This window comes from Monodelphis domestica, chromosome 3 (assembly GCF_027887165.1).
Source record: "Monodelphis domestica isolate mMonDom1 chromosome 3, mMonDom1.pri, whole genome shotgun sequence".
NCBI classification, from domain to species: domain Eukaryota; kingdom Metazoa; phylum Chordata; class Mammalia; order Didelphimorphia; family Didelphidae; genus Monodelphis; species Monodelphis domestica.
The window spans coordinates 79824984-79850121 of NC_077229.1; the positions used below are offsets into that span (position 1 = coordinate 79824984).

Genomic DNA, 25138 nt, shown 5'->3' on the forward strand with positions numbered 1-25138 from the left:
CCATTTAACAGAGGCTCTATGGAGGATAATGTGGATTTGAACCCAGGTCTCCTGCCTCCAACGGCAGATGGGGGTATAGTGGATAAGAGTGCCAAGCCTTGAGTCTGGAAGACCTGAGTTCAAGTCACTTAAAGCTGTTGGTCTCAGTTTCTTCATCTGTAAAATGATCAGAGAAGGAAATGGCAAACCTCTCTAGTATCTCTGCCAAGAAAAGCGCAAATGGGGTCACAAAGAGTCTGAAATACCTAATAAAAACAACAATTTCTGACTCGAAATTCAGGGCTCCTTCCACTATCAAAGGCTGCCTCCTGAATGTGTAAACTGCATGCCTCAGAGTGGTTAATAATGAGAATCTAAAAAATAATCATAAACCCTTATCTAGCACATCTAGCATTACATTGTCTGGAACAATGGGAACAAAACACGATAAGCCTCAACACCAGAGATGTATGTGTCGTGATTCACACCTCTCCTGGGGGTGGGGAACAAGGCACGTGTTCTTCATCTAACCCAAGTTCCTGCCAAGAGCCTCCTCCTCTCCCTTCCCCACCAATCCCTCCCCACCAGGGGCTGATACAAATTGCCCAAGGTCCTGAGCACACAAGGGGTCACACTTACCTCCATATGCATCCGCTGGGAAATCCAGGTCAGCTGCATCTTCACTCACCTCCAAGAATGGCACCTCCCCACTAGGATGCTGGGAACGCGGTCCATCCTGGAAAGAGGTTGGGAGTAGTGAAGAGGGCATCACAGTCTACAGAGAAGACCACGCTACATCCCAGAGAAATTTGGGTGGGGTTTGGGGGTTCATACTTTGGTACAGGAAACGCCCCCACCCCTCAAAAGAGAGCATCAGCTTTTCTTCAACTTGTCATCTTGGGCCACTCAGAGATTAAGTGACTTGCTTAGGGCCACAGTCAACAATAAGCATTTATTAATTGCCTATAAGGGTCACAATCAATCAATTGGTAAGCATTTATTACTCACCTACTATATGCTAGTCACTATGCCAAGTGTCTGAATTTTTTGCCCCCACAATGCTAGCTCCTGTCCAAAGAAGGATTAGAACCAGCGTCTTCCTGACTCACAGGCCCCACTCTATTCATCACACTACACTCTCTCCTGTCCTAAAGACAAAGGGAGAAAACTCTCCGAACCTCAGAATTGCCCAGAAAGGCTGAGCCTGACAATTCAGGGGCCGTTGACTGTCCTGAGCCAAAGGAGGTGAAAACACTTGGCTAATATGGTTATAATGGCGGCTGCTTTGGACTGTAGTTTAAGACATGAGAGCCCCATTCTCTCTGTATTTGCTCTCTTCGTTCTTTCTCTGGAGATTCCAGATCTTCTTTCTCACATTATTATCGTTATTTTACTGAAAGAAAGAGAAAGGAAGGAAGGGAAGGGAAGAGAGAAACAGAGGGAATGAGGAAGAAAGAGAAGGAGGGAGGGGAGAGAGAGACCCCCACAGCTCCAGGGCAGCAAGTCCAGTCTAAAGAAGATGATGCCAATATCTGCACTGTCCTCAGCTCTTCCCTCCCCTGCCCTGACCTTTAAAGAGACGGGGACCTTTCTGCGGGGAAAGGCGAGAGCTTCAGCTCACAGAGGTTGCTAAGAGAGGGCAGATGGGCCACCGGACTATCTACCAGCCCTTTCTATAGCATTTTCCTGTTGACAAAGCTCTTTGTTCACAATGGTCCCCCCAAAATATGGAGTGTAAGTATTATCTCTTTTGAACATGAAATAGATTGATTCTGTGTCTTTTTTAATTGATCCTATTTATGGCTAATTGATTTTATCCTGTAACTGCCTTAAGTCATTTTTCTTTTTCTCTCTTTTCTTTCTTTCTTTCTTTCTTTCTTTCTTTCTTTCTTTCTTTCTTTCTTTCTTTCTTTCTTTCTTTCTTTCTTTCTTTCTTTCTTTCTTTCTTTCTTTCTTTCTTTCTTTCTTTCTTTCTTTCTTTCTTTCTTTCTTTCTTTCTTTCTTTCTTTCTTTCTTTCTTTCTTCCTTCCTTCCTTCCTTCTTTCCTTCCTTCCTTCCTTCCTTCCTTCCTTCCTTCCTTCCTTCCTTCCTTCCTTCCTTCCTTCCTTCCTTCCTTCCTTCCTTCCTTCTTTCCCTTCTTTATTTCCCTTCTTTATTTCCCTTACCTTCTGTCTTAAAGTCAACACTATATCTAAGGCATAAGAACAGTAAGGGCTAGGCAATGGGGGTTAAGTGACTTGTTCAGGGTCACACAGCTAGGAAGTGTCTGAGGCCAAATTTGAACCCAGGACCTCCTGGAATCTCTGGACCTGGCTCTCAACCCACTGAGCTGTGCCTAAGTCATGATTCTTTGTCTCTAACTTGCTTCTGAATTCAGCTGGCCTATGATGAGTTAAGTTTAGAAATCCAGTTCTCCTGCTAATCCTTGTTCTATTCTTGTGCCAAGGAAACTTGTTACCCTTGAAGGATGTCTGATTCATTATCCAAAGAACTCTGGTCCCATCTCTAACCTCCCAGGTAGACTCAAACAGTGAACCCTTCTTAGTCCCAGGGGGTGAGGGGTGGGGAGGAGAGGAACAGTTTTTAGCTCCTCGTTCCTAATTTCTCACCAATCAGTGTTTGTCCCCACCCCAAGTCTTGTTCTCTGTTCTGCACCTCCCTAAAGCCTATAAAAGGGGAAGCTATTCCCCACTTTGGAGTCTTAGCTTTGCTGGGGAAGCTGAGATTCTATTTATTAGTAAATTTGTGTTTCCTAATAAATTGATCATACTCAGAACTCTGTGTCTCAGTCTATCCCAATTTAAAAATATTTTTTATTACAAACGGGATTTATCCATAAGTGTTCTAGCCACTCTAACTTATAAACAGATGAGACAAACTGAGGCTCAGGGGAACAAAAGAAGTGTTTCCTATGTAAAAGCCAGTGCTTTACAAATAGTAGCTCATCTGATCCTCACACCCACCCTTGGAGATAGGTGCCATCATTATTCCCATTTTACAGTTAGGAAAACTGGGGCAGACAGGTTGTGTGACTTTGCCCAAGGACACCCAGCTAGTAAGTGTGGCTGAATCAACTAGCCCTCAGTCACTGGCTTAAGTAGCAGAATGGGCCTCTAGGACTCAAACCCCAGGCTTCCGTTCTCACTATTGTACTAAACAATAACCTTGTTAAATGATCCTACCTTTTGCAGAATGCCCAAATGAATCCTCTCTTTCCCTTCCTCTCCCACTGTCTCTTTCTCCCTCTCTGTCTCTGTCTCTCTCTCCCCCTGTCTCTATTTGTCGGTCTCTCTCCCTCTCTATCTGTCTCTTTTTCTCTTCCTCTCTCCTTCTGCCTCTCTCTCCCTCCCCCCCTCTCCCTCCCTCTCCTTCTCCCCCCTCCCTCTCTCTCCCTCTCCCCCCTCCCTCTCTCTCCCCTCTCCCGCTCTCCCCCCCCTCTGTCTCTCTCTCCCCTCTCCCCCTCTCTCTCTGTCTCTCTCTTCCCCTCTCTCTCTCTCTCCCTCTCTGTCTCTCTCTCTTTCTGTCTCTCTCTCTCCCTCCCTCTCTCTCCCTCCCTCTCTCTCTGTCTCTCTTTCCCTCTCCCCCCTCTCCCTCTCTCTCCCCCCTCTCCCCTTCTCTCTCTGTCTCTCTCCCTCTCTGTCTCTCTCTCTGTCTCTTTCTCTCCCTCTCCCCCCTCCCTCTCTCTCCCCTCTCCCGCTCTCCCCCCCCTCTGTCTCTGTCTCCCTCTGTCTCTGTCTCCCTCTCTCTGTTTCTCTCTCCCTGTCTCTCCCTCTCTGTCTCTCCCTCTCTCTGTCTCTCTCCCTCCCTCCCTCTCTGTCTCTGTCTCTCCCTCTCTCTCTGTCTCCCTCTCTCTGTTTCTCTCTCCCTCTCTGTCTCTGTCTCTCTCCCTCTCTCTCTCTCTCTCTCTCTTCCTCTCTGTCTCTGTCTTCCTCTCTATCTCTGTCTCTCTCTCACATACACTTACAGAGTTAACAGGATTTCCAACATGGCACACCAGGGTTAGGATCTCCAAACATCTGACATGCCTTGGGGACAAGCTGGGGATGGCAGAAGCCAATAAAAGTCCCCCCCCCCCCCCGGCTGCTGGCTCTTCCTTGGTCTCTACTCTGAGGCTCTGGGAAGGTTTCGGGAGGATCCCTGGCCCCCAGGGAAGGACAGGACGACCTCTCTGGGTCCCGAGTCAGTGGGGAAAGTGGGGAGCTGAGAATCAGGAGACCTGAATTCAGATTCTGACTCCAACACTTCCTAGCCTTGTGATCACAGGCAACTCCCTCTAACTGTCCTTGGGGGTAGCTTCAGTGTCTTTATCTGTAGAAAGGGATTAAGAAAGGCAGGACCTCTCAGGGTGACTGTGGGGGAAGCACGTTATAAGCTTGGAACTGCTACAAAAACAAGGCTTTCTCTTCACTATGGCTAATATTAACCGATTCTATTAATGTCAATGTCTATTAATTAGATATGATTAAGACAATAGCAGCATGCTCTTTGTTCTGAATTATTGGTAGTATAGCAGAATCTATCGTGCCAGCTATTTCACGTCAATATGTACCGTGCACGGTCAGTATGTTTGATATGAATCCACACTGGGGCTCCTACTAAAGCTCAATCTCTGTTGCGGCTGCACACGGGTGGCCACTATGTGACCTGCTCTGCAGAGAGAAGGCGTCCGTCCAGCTGCGGCCTGGCGCCTCCCCCTCAGGGGCCCTGGCCTTCCCTCGTGCACACCCACCTCGTTGCTGGGGCTCTCTTCCTGCAGGTCCCCCGCTGGGATCTCGAAGATGATGTGGTAGAAGGAGATGAGGGTCTCCACGATTCGGGCCTGGTGCGGGTAATCCACCAGGGAGGAGAGAGACACGGTGGCCTCGGTGGGCCGCGGGCGGAGGAGAGTCGGCCCAAAGACGATGCCCAGGTTGCCCGGAGTCATCTTGTTGTCCTGTTCCACCTCCACAATCCTGCCCCGGGGGAGGCCACCCATTAATAATAGTGTTGGACATGTTCTATAAGCAGTATAAGGGCTGGGTTGAATTTTCTGCAAGAGAACCCTTCTGTTGTTCAGTTACTTCATTGTGCCCTGCTCTTCATGACCCCACTTGGGATTTTCTTGGCAGAGACACTGGAGCGACCTGCCATTTCTTTCTCCAGTTTATTTTACAGATGCAGAAACTGAGGCAAACAGGGTTAAGTGATTTGCTGAGGACTGCACAGCTAAGAAGTGTCTAAGGCAGGATTTGAACTCAAGCCTTCCTAGCTCCAGATCGGATGCTGTGCCCACTGTATGATAACTCTGGGAGAGGGTTTTAAGCCGCACCAAAAGCTTTGCCTAGTTTACGTGACCTTCACAGCAGTCTGTTGCCAGAGGTCTGGGACCGAGGGGGAAGCACGTCCCCCAGGAGTCCCCCAGACCGCTGACGGCTTTTGGAGGGGAGCGTGAAGCCGGGGGCTCCCTGACGTCAGAACGTGGCCTAACATTAACCGATTGTATGAATGTTGACATTTACTAGTGACACATCATTAGGTTGCATCAATGTAATGGCGCAGGATACTGTTTGTTCCTGATGATCAACAATTCACGGGACAGGCAATTGGGTCAATTAGCTCCTCTCAACAGAGAAATGATGAAGTTCCCACATTTGGCGAATGTTAACGTTCAGCCGTACTGACAGCGAGATCTCCTTCTGCAGCTCACGGGCAGCCGGCACGGGACCCCACGGCGCTTTATTACCACTGTGTCCCCCGAGCCGCAGGCTGGAGGCCCTTCAGGTCAACGCGTCTCAGCCAGCCCCCTTCGCGGGGGGCTCACTGACTTGCCCCAGCTCCCAGAGCTAATAAGGGGCCAGAATAAGGCTCAAAAGCAGGGCTGCTGCGGGGCCAATTCATAGCATAACAACATCTCAGAGCCGTAAGAACTCTGAGCAGCCCAGTGACCCAAGGAGTCCTGATGGGCCCGACAGATGTGACTGCACTCGGGAGAGCATCAGTGAGACACGGAGGGTTTGGACGTGGCCAATGGGGAATGCTTTGCCTGACGATACATATTTGTTATAGATTTCCTTCCTTCCTTCCCTCCCCCCCTTTCTCCATCCCCCCCCATCTCTGTCTCTCTTTGTCTCTGTCTCTCAAATCCAAGGCAAAAGAATGGTAAGGGCTAGGCAATGTCTGAGGTCAAATTTGAACCCAGGACCTCCTGTCTCTAGACCTGGCTCTCAATCTAATGAGCCACTTGCCCCCTCCCCGCCCCCGCTTCCCTCTTTTTTTTTTTGCAATGAGGAAGGAAGCGGAAAGAAAGGGAAAATGGACTTTTGTCAATTGAAAAAATGTTGTGAGTAGACATTCCCCCTGCCCCAGGTCCTGGACTCCAAGGAATGGGGTGCCCCCGGGGAACAGAAGTGCTCCCTTCTCCCTCTGTTAGCCAGAGAGCCCCCAGCTGCCCCTCCCCATACCTCCGAAGGTGCCGGATGAGGTACTGCAGCGTGGCCCTGTTCTCCTGGGGCAGCTCCTTCAGCAGGTCCCGCAGCCTGCCGGCCATGGCCTCGGCGTCCCGCTCCTTGTCTTTGCCGCCGTCCCCTCGGCCCCGGGTCGCCTTGGCTTCGGCCTCAGCCTGCAGGCTCTCCTTGGCCAGCCCCATGAGCTCGTGATAAAGGCGGAATGAGATGATGGGCTCGGGCAGCTGTGGGGACCGGGGAGGCACGCGGGTCACCCTGGCTCCCGTGACCCTTCCTCGCCCCCGCAGGGTCTCGGCTCGGCCCCGGGGCACAGCTTCTGGGGTGCAGGGCCTGCACCCCGCCTTGTCATCCCACTTTGGCAATGGGATTCCCTTTTCTCTGGTGCATGAGGAGCCTGACCCCCCTGACAGCCCAGGCATAGCGGGCACACAAAGCTCTGAGCCCAGGAGGAAACGGGAGCTCGGGGGCCTCGGAGAATTGCTGTCCTCTGTCCGCTGAGCCACCCCCTGGCAGGCAGCCTCAGCCTGGCACAAGCCCAGGGAGGGGAGGAGCTTAAGTGGCAGGGAAGGCGCTGCCCTGTACAAGGCTCACCTGGCGGAGGTAGAGCTTCAGGACGTTGCTGATGTCGTGGGGGGAGGCCTGCGACAGCTCCACCAGTTCTTTGCCATTCTCAAAGGCCTGGCAGAGCTTCTCCACTCGGGTCTTCACCCCATTGACTCGATAGATGCCCTGTAAAGAGCAGAGCGCATGACGTTGGAAGTCGGGAATCCTGGAAGTGAGGCTGCTCTTCCCGCTCCCCCAGAGAGGCCTAGAGCCGGGGCAGTGGAAAGGAGGCCAAGGCCAGAGCTCAGAGTCCAAAGACCCAGGTTTGAATCCCAGCTTTGGTCATACAGGCAAGGCCCAACATCTGCAACATCGGGTCTCCGTTCCCACTTGTAAAACAAGGAGGTTCAAGGCCACCGTTCCTGGAGGCCCCTCTGGCCCAGAAGGTCCTGGAGGCGTCCGGGGCCCTCATCTCTGTCTGTTAACACAAGGGGCCTGAGCTTGGCCGGGCTCATCCTCAGAGGACCGGCACCCCATGACAAAACTGAGGCTCAGGGAGGCTAACCTGCTCAACGTCATGGAGAGAAGCCCAGGACTGGAACCCAGGACCTCCACTACCAGCACCCTCCTGTGTTGCCTCCCTTTCTAAGACTCTGGTTAGATGGGTGCTCCATCCATCCGTTTGTAGGGAAGGACCGTGATAATGCCAACAATTACCATCTATTCTTGTATAATTAGTTAACAAGATTATTGTCCCTGTTGGGTTTTTTACTGTTTTATTATTAGATTTACTTGAAGGCTTTCCAAGTGCTTTTCCCGGCAGTCACTCCCACTTAGAGATAAGGATTTGAGGCCCAGGAAGCCCCATCTGGCATCACCCCTCACAAGGGGCAAGGATTAGAGCCCAAGCCCAGTATGCCCGTAGGGCTGAAGTCAGGAGGACTCCTTCCTGAGTTCAAATCCAACCTCAGACACTTGTTAGTGGGCAAGTTGCATCACCTTTCTGCCTCAGTTTCCTCATCTGTAAAGTGGGGATAAGAAGAGGACCTATCCCTCAGGGTTAGCTGTGAGAATCCAGAGAGAAAATAGTGCTTTCTTCCCGGCATCATCAGCCCCTTTTACAGGGGAAGAAACTGAGCCACTCTTTTGTTCATGTAACTAACCCACACTGGGGCCGGGTTTCCCGCTGAAAGTCGCGTCTCTGAGGCCCCAGTGGCAGCCAGGGCCTCCATCAGGCACCCTTCTCCCGTCCTGTGGCCCCACCCCTGGGGCCGAGCCCCGCCCCGCGGGCCGCACCTTGGTCCGCAGCGCCCGCCTCTCGATCTCGGATAGGCATTTCTTGATGATGAAGGGGACACCGTCCGCAGTACCCAGCGCTGCCTTCTGGAAGTCTTGGCCGAACAGCTGGAGTTTGCCCTGAAGCTTCTTGTGGCCGCACTGGATGGCCAGAGTCTCCAGGCACTTCTTGTGGCACGCCAGGCAGCACTGGGGACACAGAAGGGACACTGCTGCTGTCATGCCCCGCCCCGCCCGAGTAGAGCGCCAAGGCGGGGCGGGGGTGTGGTGCGAGGGCGGGACTGTTACCCACAACCCCGAGGAATGGTCTTGTGATCACGTGACCTCGACCCCCGGGTCGCTGCCCCTCCCCTCTCCCCCTGACCCAGCACTGAGCAGCAGCCAGGTGTCTCCCCTGAGAGGAAGCCCCCTCCCCTTCCAAGGCCCCCGCGAGCAGCACCTCCTCGCACTCAGCTCCCTGGAAGTAGACGTAGCTGTTGCATTCGCGGCACTTGGACGGAGTGCGCAGCTTGCGGAGTCGGTGTGTCTGGGCGGCCTTGGAGAGCCCCACGTTCCGGAAGGGGCCGGTGGGTACCGGGAGCTCGGGGGAGATGCCATTGAGGTCTGCTGAGGGAGCCAGAGGCACGTCAGTGCCAAGGACTCTGAGGCCTCCAAGAGGAAGCAGAGACCGGGCGGGAAAGCGTCCCTGGCCAGGTGTGAACGCACGAGGGGCTTCTGCCCTACCTCAGGCCCGGCACTATCCACCGCTCCACCCGGCTCCCAGCACCTTCGCCAAGAAAAGGAGGACCACGAAGGGCCAGAGGTGACTGACTGACTGACATAATCAGGAGAGCCCGCTGCAAGGACTGGGCCAGGGTCACTACGCCTCTAGTTCCCAGAGCCAGGCTTTCTGACACCAAGGCTATGCCTTGGTCAGGGGGCAGTCACAGAGGAGAAGCCTGCCCTCCTCGCCCAAGTGCCAGAACCCATCCCCCCAATCCCCCATGTAGGGGCTCACATACTCTGCTCCAACGTGGATGAGGGGCCCTCCTTTTCAGTCAGCTCCTCATTGGATGACATGGTGCCACTGGATGAGGTGCGCTCCATCTTCTGGAAGTCTCCTGCTAGGGACCCCCCAGTTTGCATGACCTATGAGGCCTGGGTTTGAGGATGCCCCCTTGGGGCTTTGGGAGATGGGCTGGGGGAATGAGGCCCATTCAAAGCAGACAGAAGAGAAACCCCATCCCACCTCCCAGCTAGAAGAGGAGATCTCAGGCATTACCTGCACCCGTGGCACTGGGGTCCGAGCTGCTATCAGAATCTGTCACAGAGATGGGCCATGATTTATGGACCTGGTGGCCCCGACTGCCTGGAAAGGAGCCGTGCCCATGAGGGATGGGGGACCCCACCACCCCTGCCCCAGCCCCCTCAACCTTAAGCCACCCAGGGATTTTCAGGTGGGACCTGGCTCCCACAGCCACAGCTGGGAGTCCCAGTCTCACCTCGATGGTCCTTGGGCATAGCCCCTCCATCGGGGCCTCCTCCCTCACGGTGAGGCCCAGCACCCTCTGTCCCTCCACTGGCATCACTGGCGCCAAAGCTGGACTTCCTCGCCCGGACTAAGGGTGACCTGAACAGAGAATGCAAGAGGGCTTACACTCATGGGGAGGGCAGGCCCAGACTTGGAGATGGTCAGAGCAGGAAAAGCCTTTCCAACGTGGACCCCAGTACATTGGGCCAGACTCAGAACCCAGAATTCCAAAAGGGCCAAAGGGAGCTTAGAAAATGGAATGTGGGGAGCAGCTTGGTGGCTCAGTGGATAGAGCCAGACCTGGAGATGGAAGGTCCTAGCTTCAAATCTGGCCTCAGACACTTCCTCGCTGTGTGACCCTGGGCAAGTCACTTCACCCCCATTGCATGGCCCTTACCACTTCTCTGCCATGGAACCAATACACAGTATTGATTCTAAGATGGAAGGTAGAGGTCCAAAAAAAATTAAATGAAAAAAAAATGGAATGTGGATGAGAACAGGACTGAGCTGATGGACCAGGACAAGTCCCACCTTCCCATTTCATAGAAAAGACAAATTGAAGGCCCAAGAAGGGAAATCAATAGCCCAAGAAAACAGCAAATATATCATCTGTGAGATATATACATACATATAGAATTGTATTTTCATGATGATATTTAAGAACCAATTGTATGGCAGTTTTTATTTTTTTATTGTTTGTTTTTAACTTCACTGATGAATGATAACAAAGCCACTCCCTGGATTTGCTGGGTGCCCCCCCCCCCACTTTAGAGCACATGCTTGATCACTCTCAATTTATAAGCCTGATCAGAGTGATTGAAAAAAGTAAGTTTCCTGTGTTTTTTGTTTAAGAAAACAACACAAAACACAGAAGGAAATTGTTTTCCACAGGCATGTTCTTTCCTTTGTTTTGGGTTTGAAAGTGCTTTTTTTTAATTAAAAAAAAAAAGCATATATTGATGGCTATATATTTCCATAGAACTGATTTTCCGGTGTAATCCTATACTTTTTATTTTCTGCATTTAAAAGCATGAATGTGGGGGACATCTAGATGGCAAAATTAGAGTACCAGGGTTAGAGTCAGGAGGACCTGGGTTTGAATTTGGCCTCAGACACTTCCTAGCTGAGTGACCTGGGGGAAGTCACTTAACCAAGTTTGCCTAGCCCTTGCCTTTCCTCTTAGAGTTGTTGCTAAGGTGGAAAGTAAGGGTTTAAAAAAGAAAGGAAGGAAGCGGGAAGTCTGTGATTAGGAGCTCCCTTCTGCAAACAGGGCCTGGGCCCATGGAGCTGAGAGAGCCTGCGGGCCCCCCCAGGGGCCGTACCAGGTGTTGTGGGACACGTAGGGCTCGAAGTCGTAGTGAGTGTCCGGCTCCACATCCCGCTGCAGCTGCCGCACGTGGGAGGCGTACTGCTGCCCCGGGTCATAGAGCTTGCTGCTCTCACACATGGTCTGGAAGTAGACGGGGAGCGGGGCCGTCTGCATGTGCATGGTCTGGTAGTAGGAGATGGTGGCCTGTAGGGTCCAGGATGGAGAGACATCATCATTTGGCCTTGAGGGGTAGAAGCCCCGACACAGGCTGGGGGGCGGGGATGGAAGGGGAGACGACGACGATGGACACGGACCCAGGGAGCAGCACAAACATGCAAGGTGACAGTCAGGGATGTGTCCAGGCACAGAGAACCAGCCAAGCCTTTATTAAGTGCCTAATTATTTATTAAGCTCCTAGGGGCCTGGCACAGTGACTGGCGAAGCAAAGACTAAAAATTAAAAAGAAAATCGACAGAGGAGCAAGGTAGTGCAGTGGATGGAGCACTAGGCATGGAGTCAGGGAAGTCCTGGGTTCAAATCTGGCCTCAGATTTGTCCTAGCTGTGTGACCCTGGACAAATCACTCAACTCCCACTGTCTAACCCATGCTGCTCTTCTGTCTTAGGATTCATACTGAGTCAGGGGGTGAGGGTTTAGAAAAAAGGAATCCAGAGAATGGATGACAAGCATGGCAGCCCCTGTCCTCTAGGGTCTGTCTGGCGCTGGGACGCTCCTCTCTGCCCCTCACCAGGGGCTGGTGGGACTCACCGACTTGATAATCTGGTCACTCTGCTTTATGACCTCCTGGATCTGGCGTAAAGCGTTCACCTTCACATCCTCCAGCTCCTGCTTCTGCGTTTTGGCATCGGCAATGCAGGTGCGGTACGTGGCCATGGCCTCCTCTGCCTGGGCAGCGGGAGAGAGGAGTAAACGAACCCTCGCCAGGGACCCAACACAGCCTGCAGGGGACTCCGTTCCCCAGAACCCCTCGAGGAAGCCCTGCTGGAGTGTACCTGCTCAGCACGGCCACATAGCACCCATCCCAGGGACAGGAGAGGCCATGACCACTCTGGAAAGAGCCCAAGATTTAGAGCTGGAGGCTGGACCTAAGCCCATGGTCGGTCTCACAACTAGTGTGTGAGGCTGGATTTGAACTCGGAAAGATTCTCTTCCTGATTCCAAACCAAGTGCTCGAGCCATGTAAGTTCCCACAACCATCTCATTTTACAGGTGAGGAGACAGACCCACATTTGCCCGAGTCACAAAGCTAGTAGGTGCCTGAAATAACATTCGAACCCAAGTCTTCCTGACTTGCTCTCCCTCCTACCATGGAGTCTCTCACAAAGACAAGCAGGTTGGGGAGGTCTCCAAGCCATGCTAGCAAACTACTAAACCAAAGCTCAGCTGCCTTCACTTTACTTCCTTCTTGGGTTTTTTATTGTATATGTGGTGTATCTTTAGTCACGACATGAAGAATACAGAAATATATATTGCGAGAATTGATATCACTATCAGACTATTTACTGTCTTGGGGCAAGAAAGGAAGCAAGGAATCTGATTCGCAAAATGTCAAAATAATCTGCAAAAATGGTTTTTATGTGTAATTTAAAAAATAAAATGTAAACCAAAATGAGTACGTTTCTTAAAAGACAACCAAGCCAAGTATTCTCTAGAGGCGTGTTAGCATTTCGGGGAATCCCAGAGTCACGCAGCTAGTAAATGTCTGAGGCAGGAATTCTAACTCGGTCTTCCTGACAATGGTATCTCCTCGCCCCGGTCTTTGGAGACACTTGACAAATGTTCATTGAGAGCCTGTTGAATCTCTGCTCCTCCCATCTTTCCCCTTGCTGTCAGCGTCCTCATCCAGCTCCCCCAAGTCTCCTCATCTGCAGGCTCCCCAGAGGGCTGACAGGGAAGGAAGGAAGGAAGGAAGCACCCCAGGCTCCTTCCCCTTCTTCTTTTCTGGCCCTGGTCACCTTATTCTTGGCCTCTTCCTCCGACCGCCTCTTTTTGTCTAGGGCCTTCGTGGCAGCAGTGCTCGCCCCACCACCTGTGCCAGCCCCGCCACTGCCGCTCTGCTCCTCCTCGGCCTTGACAGTCAGGTACTGGGCCTTCTCATGCTCCTCGCAGCGCTGCATGTACGTCTGCTTTGCCTTTCGAAGGTTGGTCTCTGCTTCTTGCTAAAGAGGGAGAGAAGCGCCTTTAACACTCCTGGGCAGGAGTGAGTGGGCCGGAGGGATGGCAGCCACGAGGCCGTCTGGGCAAAAAGGGGGCACCAGTCCCCAACCCCCCCAAAGCAGAAGGCACCTCCAAGGGGACCCAGTTCCATTCATCATGGAGCTTCTAGCTTCCTCCCTCTCCCCCGGCACACCAAGGTTCCTTCCTACCAGCTTCCTCTGTGCCCGATGCCACTGGTCTTTGATTTCCTTCCTCTTCTTTTCGTGCTCTAGACGCCTCAGAGTCAGGGGCTAGGGAGGAAGAGACACCTGTAGGTGGGGTGGGAGAGCCCCAAGGGGAGCTCCTGAGGCCGTGGAGGGTCAGGGAGGGGCTGGCCTAGTAGCAGAGTGACCTGTGGCCGGCTTCCACCTGCTAAGGCCTCAGGTCAACCTTGCTCCCCACCCCAGAAGCCATCTTCTATCCCCAGACACCTGGCGTCTCTGATGATTGGGGCACACCTGTACCACCACAGAAGCAGCTCCAGAAAGGTGACTTCTAAGACGGTGCCCCCCACCTGAGCTCACTCCCAGACTGGGCACAACCCCCAAGATTCAATTCCAAAGTCCACGGCCTGAGGAGGAAGGGGAGGGAGAGGAAGAGGCATGGGGAAGGAGCTGGAGAGACTCCCACCTGCATAAAGGTCTGGTTCTGCAGAGTAGCCACCACTTGCAGCATCCCATGGCTAAACTCCATGTCCTGTTCTAGGGCCAGGGAATAGATGGACAGGAAAGGCATGTGGGGCTGCAGAAAGAAGGGACCCAGTCACCCAGGAGGCCCCCTTCTCATCCTCCCCCTCCCATCCAGCCCAGGCCACCCCGCCCCCACTGTCTCCAGAGTCAGCCCACTCCCCTCACAGACCCAGCTCCCTAGCAGATGTCCCATCCCCATCCTTTGCTCTGGGGTGGGGAGTGGGGGTGTCTGCTCACCTCCTGGGTGATTGTCTGTTTGCAGCTGTTGACTATCTTCTGCAGACCTTTGGCAAACTCCATCTCTGGGCAAGGACAAGGAGACAGGACGTCACTATTGGGCACCTGAGGCTGGCCTACCCAACGGCTCCAGGGCCAAGCAAATCTGTCTTTGTTGGGATTTTACTTCCAGAGTCACTTGGAACTGGAGCTGCTGGATGTCAGTCCTCAGAATAGAGGGTTCAGAGCTGGAATTCTAAAGATCACCTCATCAAACCCCCCATTTCTCAGGAGGAAACTTTGGCAAGACGGGTAATTTAATCTGGCCCAAGGACATATTGTTTCTTTTTAAAATTCATTAATTAAGAATATTTTTCCATGGTTACATGAACCATAATCTTCCCCCCCCTCCTCCCACCCCCTCCTGTAGCCAAGGAGCAATTCCACTGGGTTTAACATGTGTCATTTGATCAAGACCTATTTCCATATTATTGATATTTGTAACAGAATGATCGTTTAAAGTCAAAACCCCCAATTACATCCCCATCGAACTTCATGATTGATCAAATGTTTTTCTTCTGTGTTTCTACTTCCACAGTTCTTTCTTTGGACGTGGAGAGAGTTCCTTCTCCTAAGTCCCTCAGGATTGTTTCAAGGATATATTGGGAGGAAAAGGAAAGCCAGAATTTGAATCCAGGTCTCCTAACTATGCCTCTGTCCATGACTGAGGGAAAGAGCAGAGTTCTTTTAAAAAAAATGAATGTTGGTCACTTCAGCATCCCCATACCCTATCTTGGAAGGAGGGATCTCCTACCTTGGACCTCTGCCCATCTTCCAAATGCCACCAGTTCTCCAAGCTCCTACCTGACCTCCCAAACAGCCAAACCAATCTCTTCTTTTCTTCAAGTGTCTTAGAACTTGACCTTCCTTATTAGACACTGGATTGAGGGCTCTGAGGCCATAACACCCTCTCTGTGGCCTTGGCCAACTCATACTCTCTCTGGCACTCAGTTTCTTCAATTATAAAATAATGGAACTGGAACTACACATTCTTGTAGGGTCTCTCCCAGCTCTGACATTCTCTGTTCTAAGGTCCTCCCAGCTCTGACATTCTCTGTTCTAAGCTCCCTCCCAGCTCTGACATTCTCTGTTCTAAGGGCTCTTCCAGCTCTGACATTCTCTGTTCTAAGGTCTCTCCCAGCTCTGACATTCTCTGTTCTCTGACATTCTCTGTCTTAAGGTCTCTCCCAGCTCTGACATTCTCTGTTCTAAGCTCCCTCCCAGCTCTGACATTCTCTGTTCTAAGCTCCCTCCCAGCTCTGACATTCTCTGTTCTAAAGTCTCTCCCAGCTCTGACATTCTCTGTTCTAAGGTCTCTCCCAGCTCTGACATTCTCTGTTCTCTGACATTCTCTGTTCTAAGGACTCTCCCACCTCTGACATTCTCTGTTCTAAGCTCCCTCCCAGCTCTGACATTCTCTGTTCTAAGGTCTCTCCCAGCTCTGACATTCTCTGTTCTCTGACATTCTCTGTTCTAAGCTCCCTCCCAGCTCTGACATTCTCTGTTCTAAGGTCTCTCCCAGCTCTGACATTCTCTGTTCAAAGCTCTCTCCCACCTCTGACATTCTCTGTTCTAAGCTCCCTCCCAGCTCTGACATTCTCTGTTCTAAGCTCCCTCCCAGCTCTGACATTCTCTGTTCTAAGCTCCTCCCAGCTCTGACATTCTCTGTTCTAAGCTCCCTCCCAGCTCTGACATTCTCTGTTCTAAGCTCCCTCCCAGCTCTGACATTCTCTGTTCTAAAGTCTCTCCCAGCTCTGACATTCTCTGTTCTAAGGTCTCTCCCAGCTCTGACATTCTCTGTTCTCTGACATTCTCTGTTCTAAGGACTCTCCCACCTCTGACATTCTCTGTTCTAAGCTCCCTCCCAGCTCTGACATTCTCTGTTCTCTGACATTCTCTGTTCTAAGGACTCTCCCACCTCTGACATTCTCTGTTCTAAGCTCCCTCCCAGCTCTGACATTCTCTGTTCTAAGGTCTCTCCCAGCTCTGACATTCTCTGTTCTAAGGGTCCTCCCAGCTCTGACAGTCTCTGTTCTAAGGGTCCTCCCAGCTCTGACAGTCTCTGTTCTAAGGGTCCTCCCAGCTCTGACAGTCTCTGTTCTAAGGGTCCTCCCAGCTCTGACATTCTCTGTTCTAAGCTCGCTCCCAGCTCTGACATTCTCTGTTCTAAGCTCCCTCCCAGCTCTGACATTCTCTGTTCTAAGGTCTCTCCCAGCTCTGACATTCTCTGTTCTAAGCTCCCTCCCAGCTCTGACATTCTCTGTTCTAAGCTCCCTCCCAGCTCTGACATTCTCTGTTCTAAGCTCCCTCCCAGCTCTGACATTCTCTGTTCTAAGTTCCCTCCCAGCTCTGACATTCTCTGTTCTAAGGGTCCTCCCAGCTCTGACAGTCTCTGTTCTAAGGGTCCTCCCAGCTCTGACATTCTCTGTTCTAAGCTCCCTCCCAGCTCTGACATTCTCTGTTCTAAGCTCCCTCCCAGCTCTGACATTCTCTGTTCTAAGCTCCCTCCCAGCTCTGACATTCTCTGTTCTAAGCTCTCTCCCACCTCTGACATTCTCTGTTCTAAGCTCCCTCCCAGCTCTGACATTCTCTGTTCTAAGCTCTCTCCCACCTCTGACATTCTCTGTTCTAAGGGCTCTCCCAGCTCTGACATTCTCTGTTCTAAGCTCCCTCCCAGCTCTGACATTCTCTGTTCTAAGCTCCCTCCCAGCTCTGACATTCTCTGTTCTAAGCTCCCTCCCACCTCTGACATTCTCTGTTCTAAGGGCTCTCCCTGCTCTGACATTCTCTGTTCTAAGGTCTCTCCCAGCTCTGACATTCTCTGTTCTAAGCTCCCTCCCACCTCTGACATTCTCTGTTCTAAGCTCCCTCCCAGCTCTGACATTCTCTGTTCAAAGCTCTCTCCCACCTCTGACATTCTCTGTTCTAAGGGCTCTCCCAGCTCTGACAGTCTCTGTTCTAAGGTCTCTCCCAGCTCTGACTGTCTCTGTTCTAAGGTCTCTCCCAGCTCTGACATTCTCTGTTCTAAGCTCTCTCCCACCTCTGACATTCTCTGTTCTAAGGGCCCTCCCAGCTCTGACATTCTCTGTTCTAAGCTCCCTCCCAGCTCTGACATTCTCTGTTCTAAGCTCCCTCCCAGCTCTGACATTCTCTGTTCTAAGGTCCCTCCCAGCTCTGACATTCTCTGTTCTAAGTTCCCTCCCAGCTCTGACATTCTCTGTTCTAAGCTCCCTCCCAGCTCTGACATTCTCTGTTCTAAGCTCCCTCCCAGCTCTGACATTCTCTGTTCTAAGGTCTCTCCCAGCTCTGACATTCTCTGTTCTAAGCTCTCTCCCAGCTCTGACATTCTCTGTTCTAAGGTCTCTCCCAGCTCTGACATTCTCTGTTCTAAGCTCCTCCCAGGTCTGACATTCTCTGTCCTAAGGGTCCTCCCAGCTCTGACATTCTTTGTTCTAAGGTCTCTCCCAGCTCTGACGTTCTCTGCTCTGAGGTCTCTCCCAGCTCTGACATTCTCTGTTCTAAGCTCCCTCCCAGCTCTGACATTCTCTGTTCTAAGGTCTCTCCCAGCTCTGACATTCTCTGTTCTAAGCTCTCTCCCAGCTCTGACATTCTCTGTTCTAAGCTCCCTCCCAGCTCTGACATTCTCTGTTCTAAGGTCTCTCCCAGCTCTGACATTCTCTGTTCTAAGCTCTCTCCCAGCTCTGACATTCTCTGTTCTAAGGTCTCTCCCAGCTCTGACATTCTCTGTTCTAAGCTCTCTCCCAGCTCTGACATTCTCTGTTCTAAGGACTCTCCCAGCTCTGACATTCTCTGTTCTAAGCTCCCTCCCAGCTCTGACATTCTCTGTTCTAAGGTCTCTCCCAGCTCTGACATTCTCTGTTCTAAGCTCTCTCCCAGCTCTGACATTCTCTGTTCTAAGCTCCCTCCCAGCTCTGACATTCTCTGTTCTAAGGTCTCTCCCAGCTCTGACATTCTCTGTTCTAAGCTCTCTCCCAGCTCTGACATTCTCTGTTCTAAGCTCCCTCCCAGCTCTGACATTCTCTGTTCTAAGGGCCCTCCCAGCTCTGATTCTCTAGGGTTCTTCCTAGCTCTCACATTTCCTTGAGCCTGTCCCTGTGCTCCTCTTCCTTCCCCTCCGGCCCAGGCACACAGGAATCCAGCCCTCACTGGCTCTCACCCAGCATTGTCCTCTTCTCCAGGTAATAGATGAGATCTTTCATGTACTTGGAGATGTTCTTGGCATACTGCAAGGCCACATCCACACCCCCCTCACAGCGCTGCAGGACCACGTCCACGTCCTCGGCCAGCAGGGAGCCTGCATCCAGAAGAGCAGGTTTAGGGGGAGCCTCCACTCTAGCCGCTCCCCAGAGGCATGTCTGCGAGCTGGCAGAGAGAGCCTGCGCCGGGCCGGCCTTCGGAGCTAAGTCTTCCTTTCTCGCGGTAACCCTCGTTCCAAGGAGCCCAAGTTCCTGAGCTCAGGCCGGGGTTCCCCAGGAGCTTAGAAGCTGGGGCTCTGCCCACCCAAGATGCTGGCTTCTGCCTTTCCCTCCATGCTGAACCCAGATCACTCCAGCTGGAGGCTGCCAGGACGAAGGGACTAAGCGAGGCCGCACAGGACCACCAGATGTCTCTCCCCAGCCTGGGCCAGGCTGCCCAGGCTTCTCTGGCCCCCGGGACTGGCATCTTCCCTCCCACAGCAGCCCGGACGCCCCAACGGTACCGGGCCGGCTTACCGTAAGGCTCTGTGCCGGGGGACGTGCCGTCTGTACACTGCCCTGGGAGGCCCCCGTAGAGGTTTTCCATGGACTTGAGAAGAGAAAGAGCGTGTGAGATAGCCCACCGGGCAGGACAAAGCAAGCCCGCCCCACCTACCCACACTGGAAGGCCAGCAGGAACCCGGGGGCAGAGCAGTCTCCTCCCTCCTCGTCCAGTACTGGGAAGTGTGTGAATTGGATTGACGTGTGCAACATGGGTGGGAAGCCAGAGCCCGGGCCTGGGTTCGAGGCACGAATCGATGACCCCTGTGACCCCGGGGAAGGCCGTTCTCTCATTTTCTCAGTTCTAAGGACAGCTCAGTCCTGCCAGGCCGCGTTCCGCGTTGCCAGGTCTCCCCGGCCCTCCGCCGGGGTGCTCTAAAGCGCCCCCTTCGCCCCGACGCTCTGGCCTTGTTGTCCAGCTCGGACACCTCTCTCAGCCTGTGACCCAAGGGTCCCTTTACAGCGCGGACATCCCAGGTTCCAAGCTCTGTTCCAGCCCCGACGTGCCCCAAGGGCCTGCCCCGCTCTCAAACTAGGCTCTCCTTCCCATGAAGGAGGGATTGCAAGTACTGTTACCCCCATTTTGCAGGTGAGGAACAAGGCTCAGGGTGAGATGACTAAGTGTCCGGGGTACAAACCTAGTAAGTGGCCACAGCAGGATTTGAACCCAAGTGCCTCCTAACTCCAAGTCCACTCGCTTCTCTTTGCACTCTGCTAGGCAGCGCCTGGGCTGAAGGGCCTTCAGGACCCACCCTGGCTTCTAGGATCTACATTCTGCTTACTCATGTCCTTCCCAGCGAGGGAGAGGTCCGGTTCCCTGGGATTCTCCTACCGCCGTCTTCATATGGTTATAGATGATCCCAGGAGGCCCGAGGAGTGAGGGGGAGGGCGTGTTTGCCTCGGGTCACATAGTGGGTGATCCAGTGTCAGAACCAGGCCTAGTATGGAGGCCTCTGGAGCCTCGGACCTGGATTCTTTTTTTACCATCTCTATAATCCCTCTATGAATGTGTATCCTTGGGGGGTAGCTGAGTGGCTCAGCAGATGGAGAGCCAGTCCCAGAGACAGGAGGTTCTGGGTTCAAATCTGGCCTCAGACACATCCCAGCTGGGTGACCCTGGGCAAGTCTCTTCACCTCCATCGCCCAGCCCTGACCACTCTTCTGTCTTGGAAACAATACACAGCATTGATGCTAAGACAGAAGGCGAGGGTTTTTTAGAAAGAAAAAAGAAAAAGGAATTATGCCCACTTGACAATAAAGTAAAGGGCTGGGTCCGCTTACCTGGTTCTGGTCACCGGGAGGCATAGAGAGGAGAGTACTGATGTCCACTTCACCCATGAGGAATTCGGACACACTGGCAGAGAGAGAGGGGGCACAGAACCTGGTAAGGGGGCCGGGGAGAGCTGAGGAAGGAAGCTGGGGCACAACCTCCGGGGGGTCCTCAAGAATCTCATGGAATTCTACGGTGCTTTGAGACCCACAACCCTGTTTGAGCCTGACAACAGTGGAGGCAGAAAGGGCTTGATTATCCCCATTTTATAGATGAGGAACCAATGAGCCCAGAGGAAGGGACTTATCATGGAACCTAAGATTTTTTACTAGAAAGGACCCCCATGGGCCATTCACCCCATCCCCACCCTTTTATTTGACAAAAAAAGGAAATTGAGGCTCAGAAGAACAGGGACTTGCTCACTGTCAGAGTAAATCAGGACTTGAACTCAAGGCTGTCTGAACACAAACTCCTCCTACCTGGCCCCACGGTGAGTGACAGGCCAGTGAACTTGGCCTGGGCTTCCTGACTGAGCCAGGTCCACTCTGTCCTCCATGGAGGGGACCAGAGGTCTAGCGGTGAGGGAAGAGAGGAGGGCTCTCCCAGACCCCCATCTCCCTTTCCCTGGGACGCCCAGAGGGACGCGGTCACTCACGTGCTGCTGAAGGACACAGCAATTGTCTCCAAAGCCTTCTCCAACTCCCACTTATCAGACTCATTGTTGGTCTCATAATGGAACCCTAGAAAGCGGGGGAAGGAGTAAGAGCTTTCCTGTGAGAGCCCCCTAGAGCGAGAGTGTAGCGCTGACGAGAAGGCCTCCAGGCCCCAGAGGCGTACCCACCCCAGCCCTAGACAGGTCAGGGCCATCTCTGGATCCCGCCATGCAATTCTCCTTGTGCCCCAAGAGGACAACTGAGGCCCCCAGGCAGGGATCCAACAGCAACCCCAGGACCCGCAGAGATCTCCAGAGAGGCTGGCACCCCCTCCCCGGCCCCAAGGACAAACAGCTCTCCCCACGTCCCCCAGGATGGAGGCACTCCCGACAGCCCCAGGGAGACACGTGTCCAGGAAGCTGGTCCTGGGCGGCCTGGACGGACTGATGAAAAGGATCTCCCCTGGACTCCCCCCGGAAGCTAACCATTTCCAGAACCTCAGACACTACTGCCGAAGCCAATCCTCACCCCTGGGGCAACGACCTCAGAAGGAAAGATGTTCCTCCCACCACCCTTGGCCCAGCTGAGAAAGGCTCCGGCTCCGGGAAGAGCCCCTGGAGTTTGGGGCATCTGCGTGCCCCCGCACCGGTGCCATCTGCGCCCCCGACGCAGCAGGTCCCAAACCGACCCTCCTTCTCCTAAATGTGCTTCCCTGCTTTCTCTGCCTTCGGTGTCCCAAAAGCCCCTTCCCTCTCGGGGTGCCTCAGATGCTCCGTCCTCTCCCCGCCCCCGGGGCTCCCCGAGCCGTCCCTCTCTACAGGCTCACTCCCGCCCGGGCGGTGCTAAGACAGCCCGTCAGTTCTTCTCCCCCCACCATCAGTATCCCAGCCGGGCGCCCTCTCCAGCCCCACAGGACCACCGGAAGCTTCTCGGTCTGTGACGGCCCGCGCCGCTCCTCTCCTTGCTTCCGGCCGTGACCCCCAGCCAGAGCCCCGGAGGGCCTCCCCGCTGCCCGCAGCGCACCTTTGACTTTAGAGATGAGCGTCCCCGCGGCCGTGAGGATCTCTAGAGTGTTGAGCAGGGGGTACTTGCCGATGACCTGTCGGAGGACCCTGAGGACTTCGCCCAGGCACTCGTGGGCCAACGGGCGCCGAGCATCCAGTTGCTCTGAAATCATTCAGAAACATGGAGGTTGCAGGGGGAGCCAGAGGGGGAGAAGGGCGGCATCAAGGGCGACAGGCAGGGTCACCCCGTGGTTAGGGCCCAGGCTGGGTAAGGCCAATGAGAATAATGATGGCCTCTATGTATCGATGTGCCTAAATGCACGTATGAATCTTATATAGATGATGAAGGTATAAAAATGTATATACATATATCGGGGGGCAGCTAGGTAGCTCAGTAGATAGAATTAGGCCTAGAGACAGGAGATCCTGGGTTCAAATCTGGCTTCAGACACTTCCCAGCGGTGTGACCCTGGGCAAGTCACTCGACCCCCATGGCCCAGCCCTTACCTCTCTTCTGCCTTGGAGTCAATACACAGTATTGATTCTAAGGTGGAAGGTGAGGGTTTAAAATATATGTATATATATAATAAATGTGATTTTCATAGCATCCCCTCTCAGGTAGATTTTATTGATTTTATTTTCATCCCTATTTTACTGATGGGGAACTGAGGCTTAGAAAGCTTCAAGAGTCAGAAGCAGGACTGAAACCCAGGACTCGGATGACATGAAGTTGGATCATCTCTCCCCTACGTCACAAGGGGCAAGGGGAGAGGAATGCGAAGAGACATCTGGACTCTGCCAAGACAGGCTGTGCGTCTGGTTCTGTTGTTGGAGACCTTCCTCCCTGGATAGGCAAACACCTTCCCCCTGTTCCTCTGGCCTGGCCGAGCGGGAAAGCCCAGAACCAAAGGGATACACGACTGAAAGACGTTGGAGGCTCCTCCATTCATTCCATAAAGCAAATCAAACCAGCTGAGATGAGAGAGAGTGCCCGAATGGCCAGAGGTTCAGAGGGCCTGAGTCCTAACAGCAACAGACACTTCTACAGCAACGTAAGGTTCTCCGAGCGTTTCCTTCACAACAACCCGTGTAGTATTTACTCCCCATTTGAAAGATGAATTTGAGGTTCCAAGGAATGAAAGAACTTAAGCACAAAGCTAGTAACTGCCCAGGATGGAATTTGAACCCAGGTCTTCTGAACCCAGGGCCTGGCCCTCTTTCACTGGGCAAGATGGCCTCTCATGTTTACTAGTTCTAGTTTCCATCAGTCAACAACTCCTTGTGTGATCCTAGGCAAGTTCATTTCCCTTTGTGGGCGTATTTGTTATCTTCCCTACAAAATGAGTCGGTTAGAATCAATGACCTCAGAGGTGTTTTCATTTCAAACATCTCTGTATGGTCTAAGATACCTCCGCTCCATCCCCTCTGCCCAACCCCAATTTTCTGTCCTAAAGTCAAAGAATCCCAGAATCAATCTTAGGGGTCATCTAGTTCAGGGGTTCTTAATTTGGGGCCCGTGAACTCAAAAAAATAAGGGAGCAGCTGGGTGGCTCAGTGGATGGAGAGCCAGGCCCAGAGATGGGAGGTCCTGGGTTCAAATCTGGCCTCAGACACTTCCTAGCTGTGTGACCCTGGGCAAGTCACTTCACTCCCATTGCCTAGCCCTTACCACTCTTCTGCCTTGGAACCTATACTTAATATTGATAGGCTTATTAACATGTGCCATCAGGTGGGTGAACTTTCAGAAACATTTTGATAACTTTCACGGTAGCCCTTTTCCTTTGTAATCCTTTGCATTTTATTTTTTGTACTTAATAATTCTGGGAAGGGGTCCATAGGCTTTACCACACTCACTGCTATAGGGGTCCAGGACACGAAAAAAGGCTAAAAATCCCTGAACTAACACAATCCCTATGGAAACAGGAATGAACATTAAGTGGTCATTCAATCTCCCCTTGAAGAGCTCCAGAGACTGAACTCATTACCTTCCATGAAAACCCATTCAATTCGGGGGCAGCTTTAATTCTTTTTAAAAACTTTCCTTCCTTAGAGCCAAACTTTTCCTCTAAACAACTCTTCCCCATTCCCCAGCCTTCCTCCTTCTGGGACCAAGCAGAACAAGTCTAATTCCTTTTCCTTTTAACAGCTCTTCAAAAAGAGGGTGTCCCAAAAGTCTTGATAAGGTATCAGTGGCACTGAGGCTTTGGAGACACCCTCTTTTGAACACAGCTCCTCCTCTATCCTCCTTCAAATTTCCCCAAGAGATCATCTGAAATCCAGTTTAAGAACCCTCCACCAACCTGATCACTCATGGAAGTCATTCCAAAAAATGTGTTGCTCAGAACAGAACACAAACACTCCACAGATGTATCTCATGAATAAAATAAGCAACTGCTTTCACAAAGACTTAAACTACACATTGAGAGAGAATTTGAGCATCTGCTCAGCTCTTCAAGGCCTGGACGTTGAGGGCCCACCCGTGACTGTGACCAGAGAAGGGCGAGGGATATCAGTAGGACTTCTTATCTGTCTCTAGATCAAATTTTCTTCATGCAGCCTGAGAGTGAATTAACCTTTTTGGATACCAACAGAGAATCACACGGTTGACTCATATTGACCATTTAGGTCTTTTTTGGGTTTGTTTAATTTCTCCCCCATCTTTCATTTGTGCCATTGATTTTTTGAACCCGTGTCTACTCTAAGGTCCCTCCCATCTCTGACGTTGTATCCTATGGTCTAGGGTCCTCTTAGCTCCAATATTGTTTTGTGGGCACTCCAAATTGGCATCTTATTTTTTATTAATTTTTTAAAAACTCTCACCTTCCATCTTAGAATCAATACTGTGTTCCAAGGCAGAAGTTTTTATTTTATTTAAATTAAATTTAAAAAAAGATCTAGTTTTAAATCCTGTCTCAAGGCAGTTACTAGGTGTGGGGCAATGGGGAAGTCAATGAATTTCTGGGTGCCTCCGTTTTCTCATCTGTAAAATGGGAGGAATTGGATTGGATGACCTCTCAGTTTTCAATCTGATCCCTCCATGTTACAATCCTATGCCCCTTCTAGCAGAAGGTAAAGGCACTCCTCTCTATGGAAATGCCAAGTAGGAATGGCGGAACAAATTGGGATATAGGAACATCATGGAATATTATTGAGCTGTAGGGAATGCTGGAGGAGACAGTTTCAGAGAAGCCTG

General features: G+C 52.2%; 1 protein-coding gene across 7 annotated transcripts in view; it reads right to left on the reverse strand.

Moving 5' to 3' along the window:
• The window catches only part of ARHGAP45 (Rho GTPase activating protein 45), a 44658-nt gene that overhangs the window by 5528 nt on the left and 13992 nt on the right, over positions 1–25138 (reverse strand). For 2 of the 7 annotated variants that reach the window (XM_007489375.2, XM_056822250.1), the window contains 20 exons: positions 21965–22108; positions 20944–21028; positions 20300–20372; positions 18995–19067; positions 18439–18576; positions 14223–14287; positions 13927–14037; positions 13467–13547; positions 13056–13259; positions 11848–11985; positions 11094–11284; positions 9743–9870; positions 9523–9609; positions 9263–9364; positions 8701–8867; positions 8262–8450; positions 7014–7151; positions 6420–6646; positions 4709–4931; positions 619–715 (listed from right to left, as the gene is read on the reverse strand). In XM_007489375.2, coding sequence (XP_007489437.1) covers positions 619–715; positions 4709–4931; positions 6420–6646; positions 7014–7151; positions 8262–8450; positions 8701–8867; positions 9263–9364; positions 9523–9609; positions 9743–9870; positions 11094–11284; positions 11848–11985; positions 13056–13259; positions 13467–13547; positions 13927–14037; positions 14223–14287; positions 18439–18576; positions 18995–19067; positions 20300–20372; positions 20944–21028; positions 21965–22108 — 2661 coding nt within the window. The remainder of the gene's footprint in view (positions 1–618; positions 716–4708; positions 4932–6419; positions 6647–7013; positions 7152–8261; positions 8451–8700; positions 8868–9262; positions 9365–9522; positions 9610–9742; positions 9871–11093; positions 11285–11847; positions 11986–13055; positions 13260–13466; positions 13548–13926; positions 14038–14222; positions 14288–18438; positions 18577–18994; positions 19068–20299; positions 20373–20943; positions 21029–21964; positions 22109–25138) is intronic. The other 5 variants (XM_007489380.3, XM_007489379.3, XM_007489377.3 and 2 more) reach the window with 5 other exon arrangements.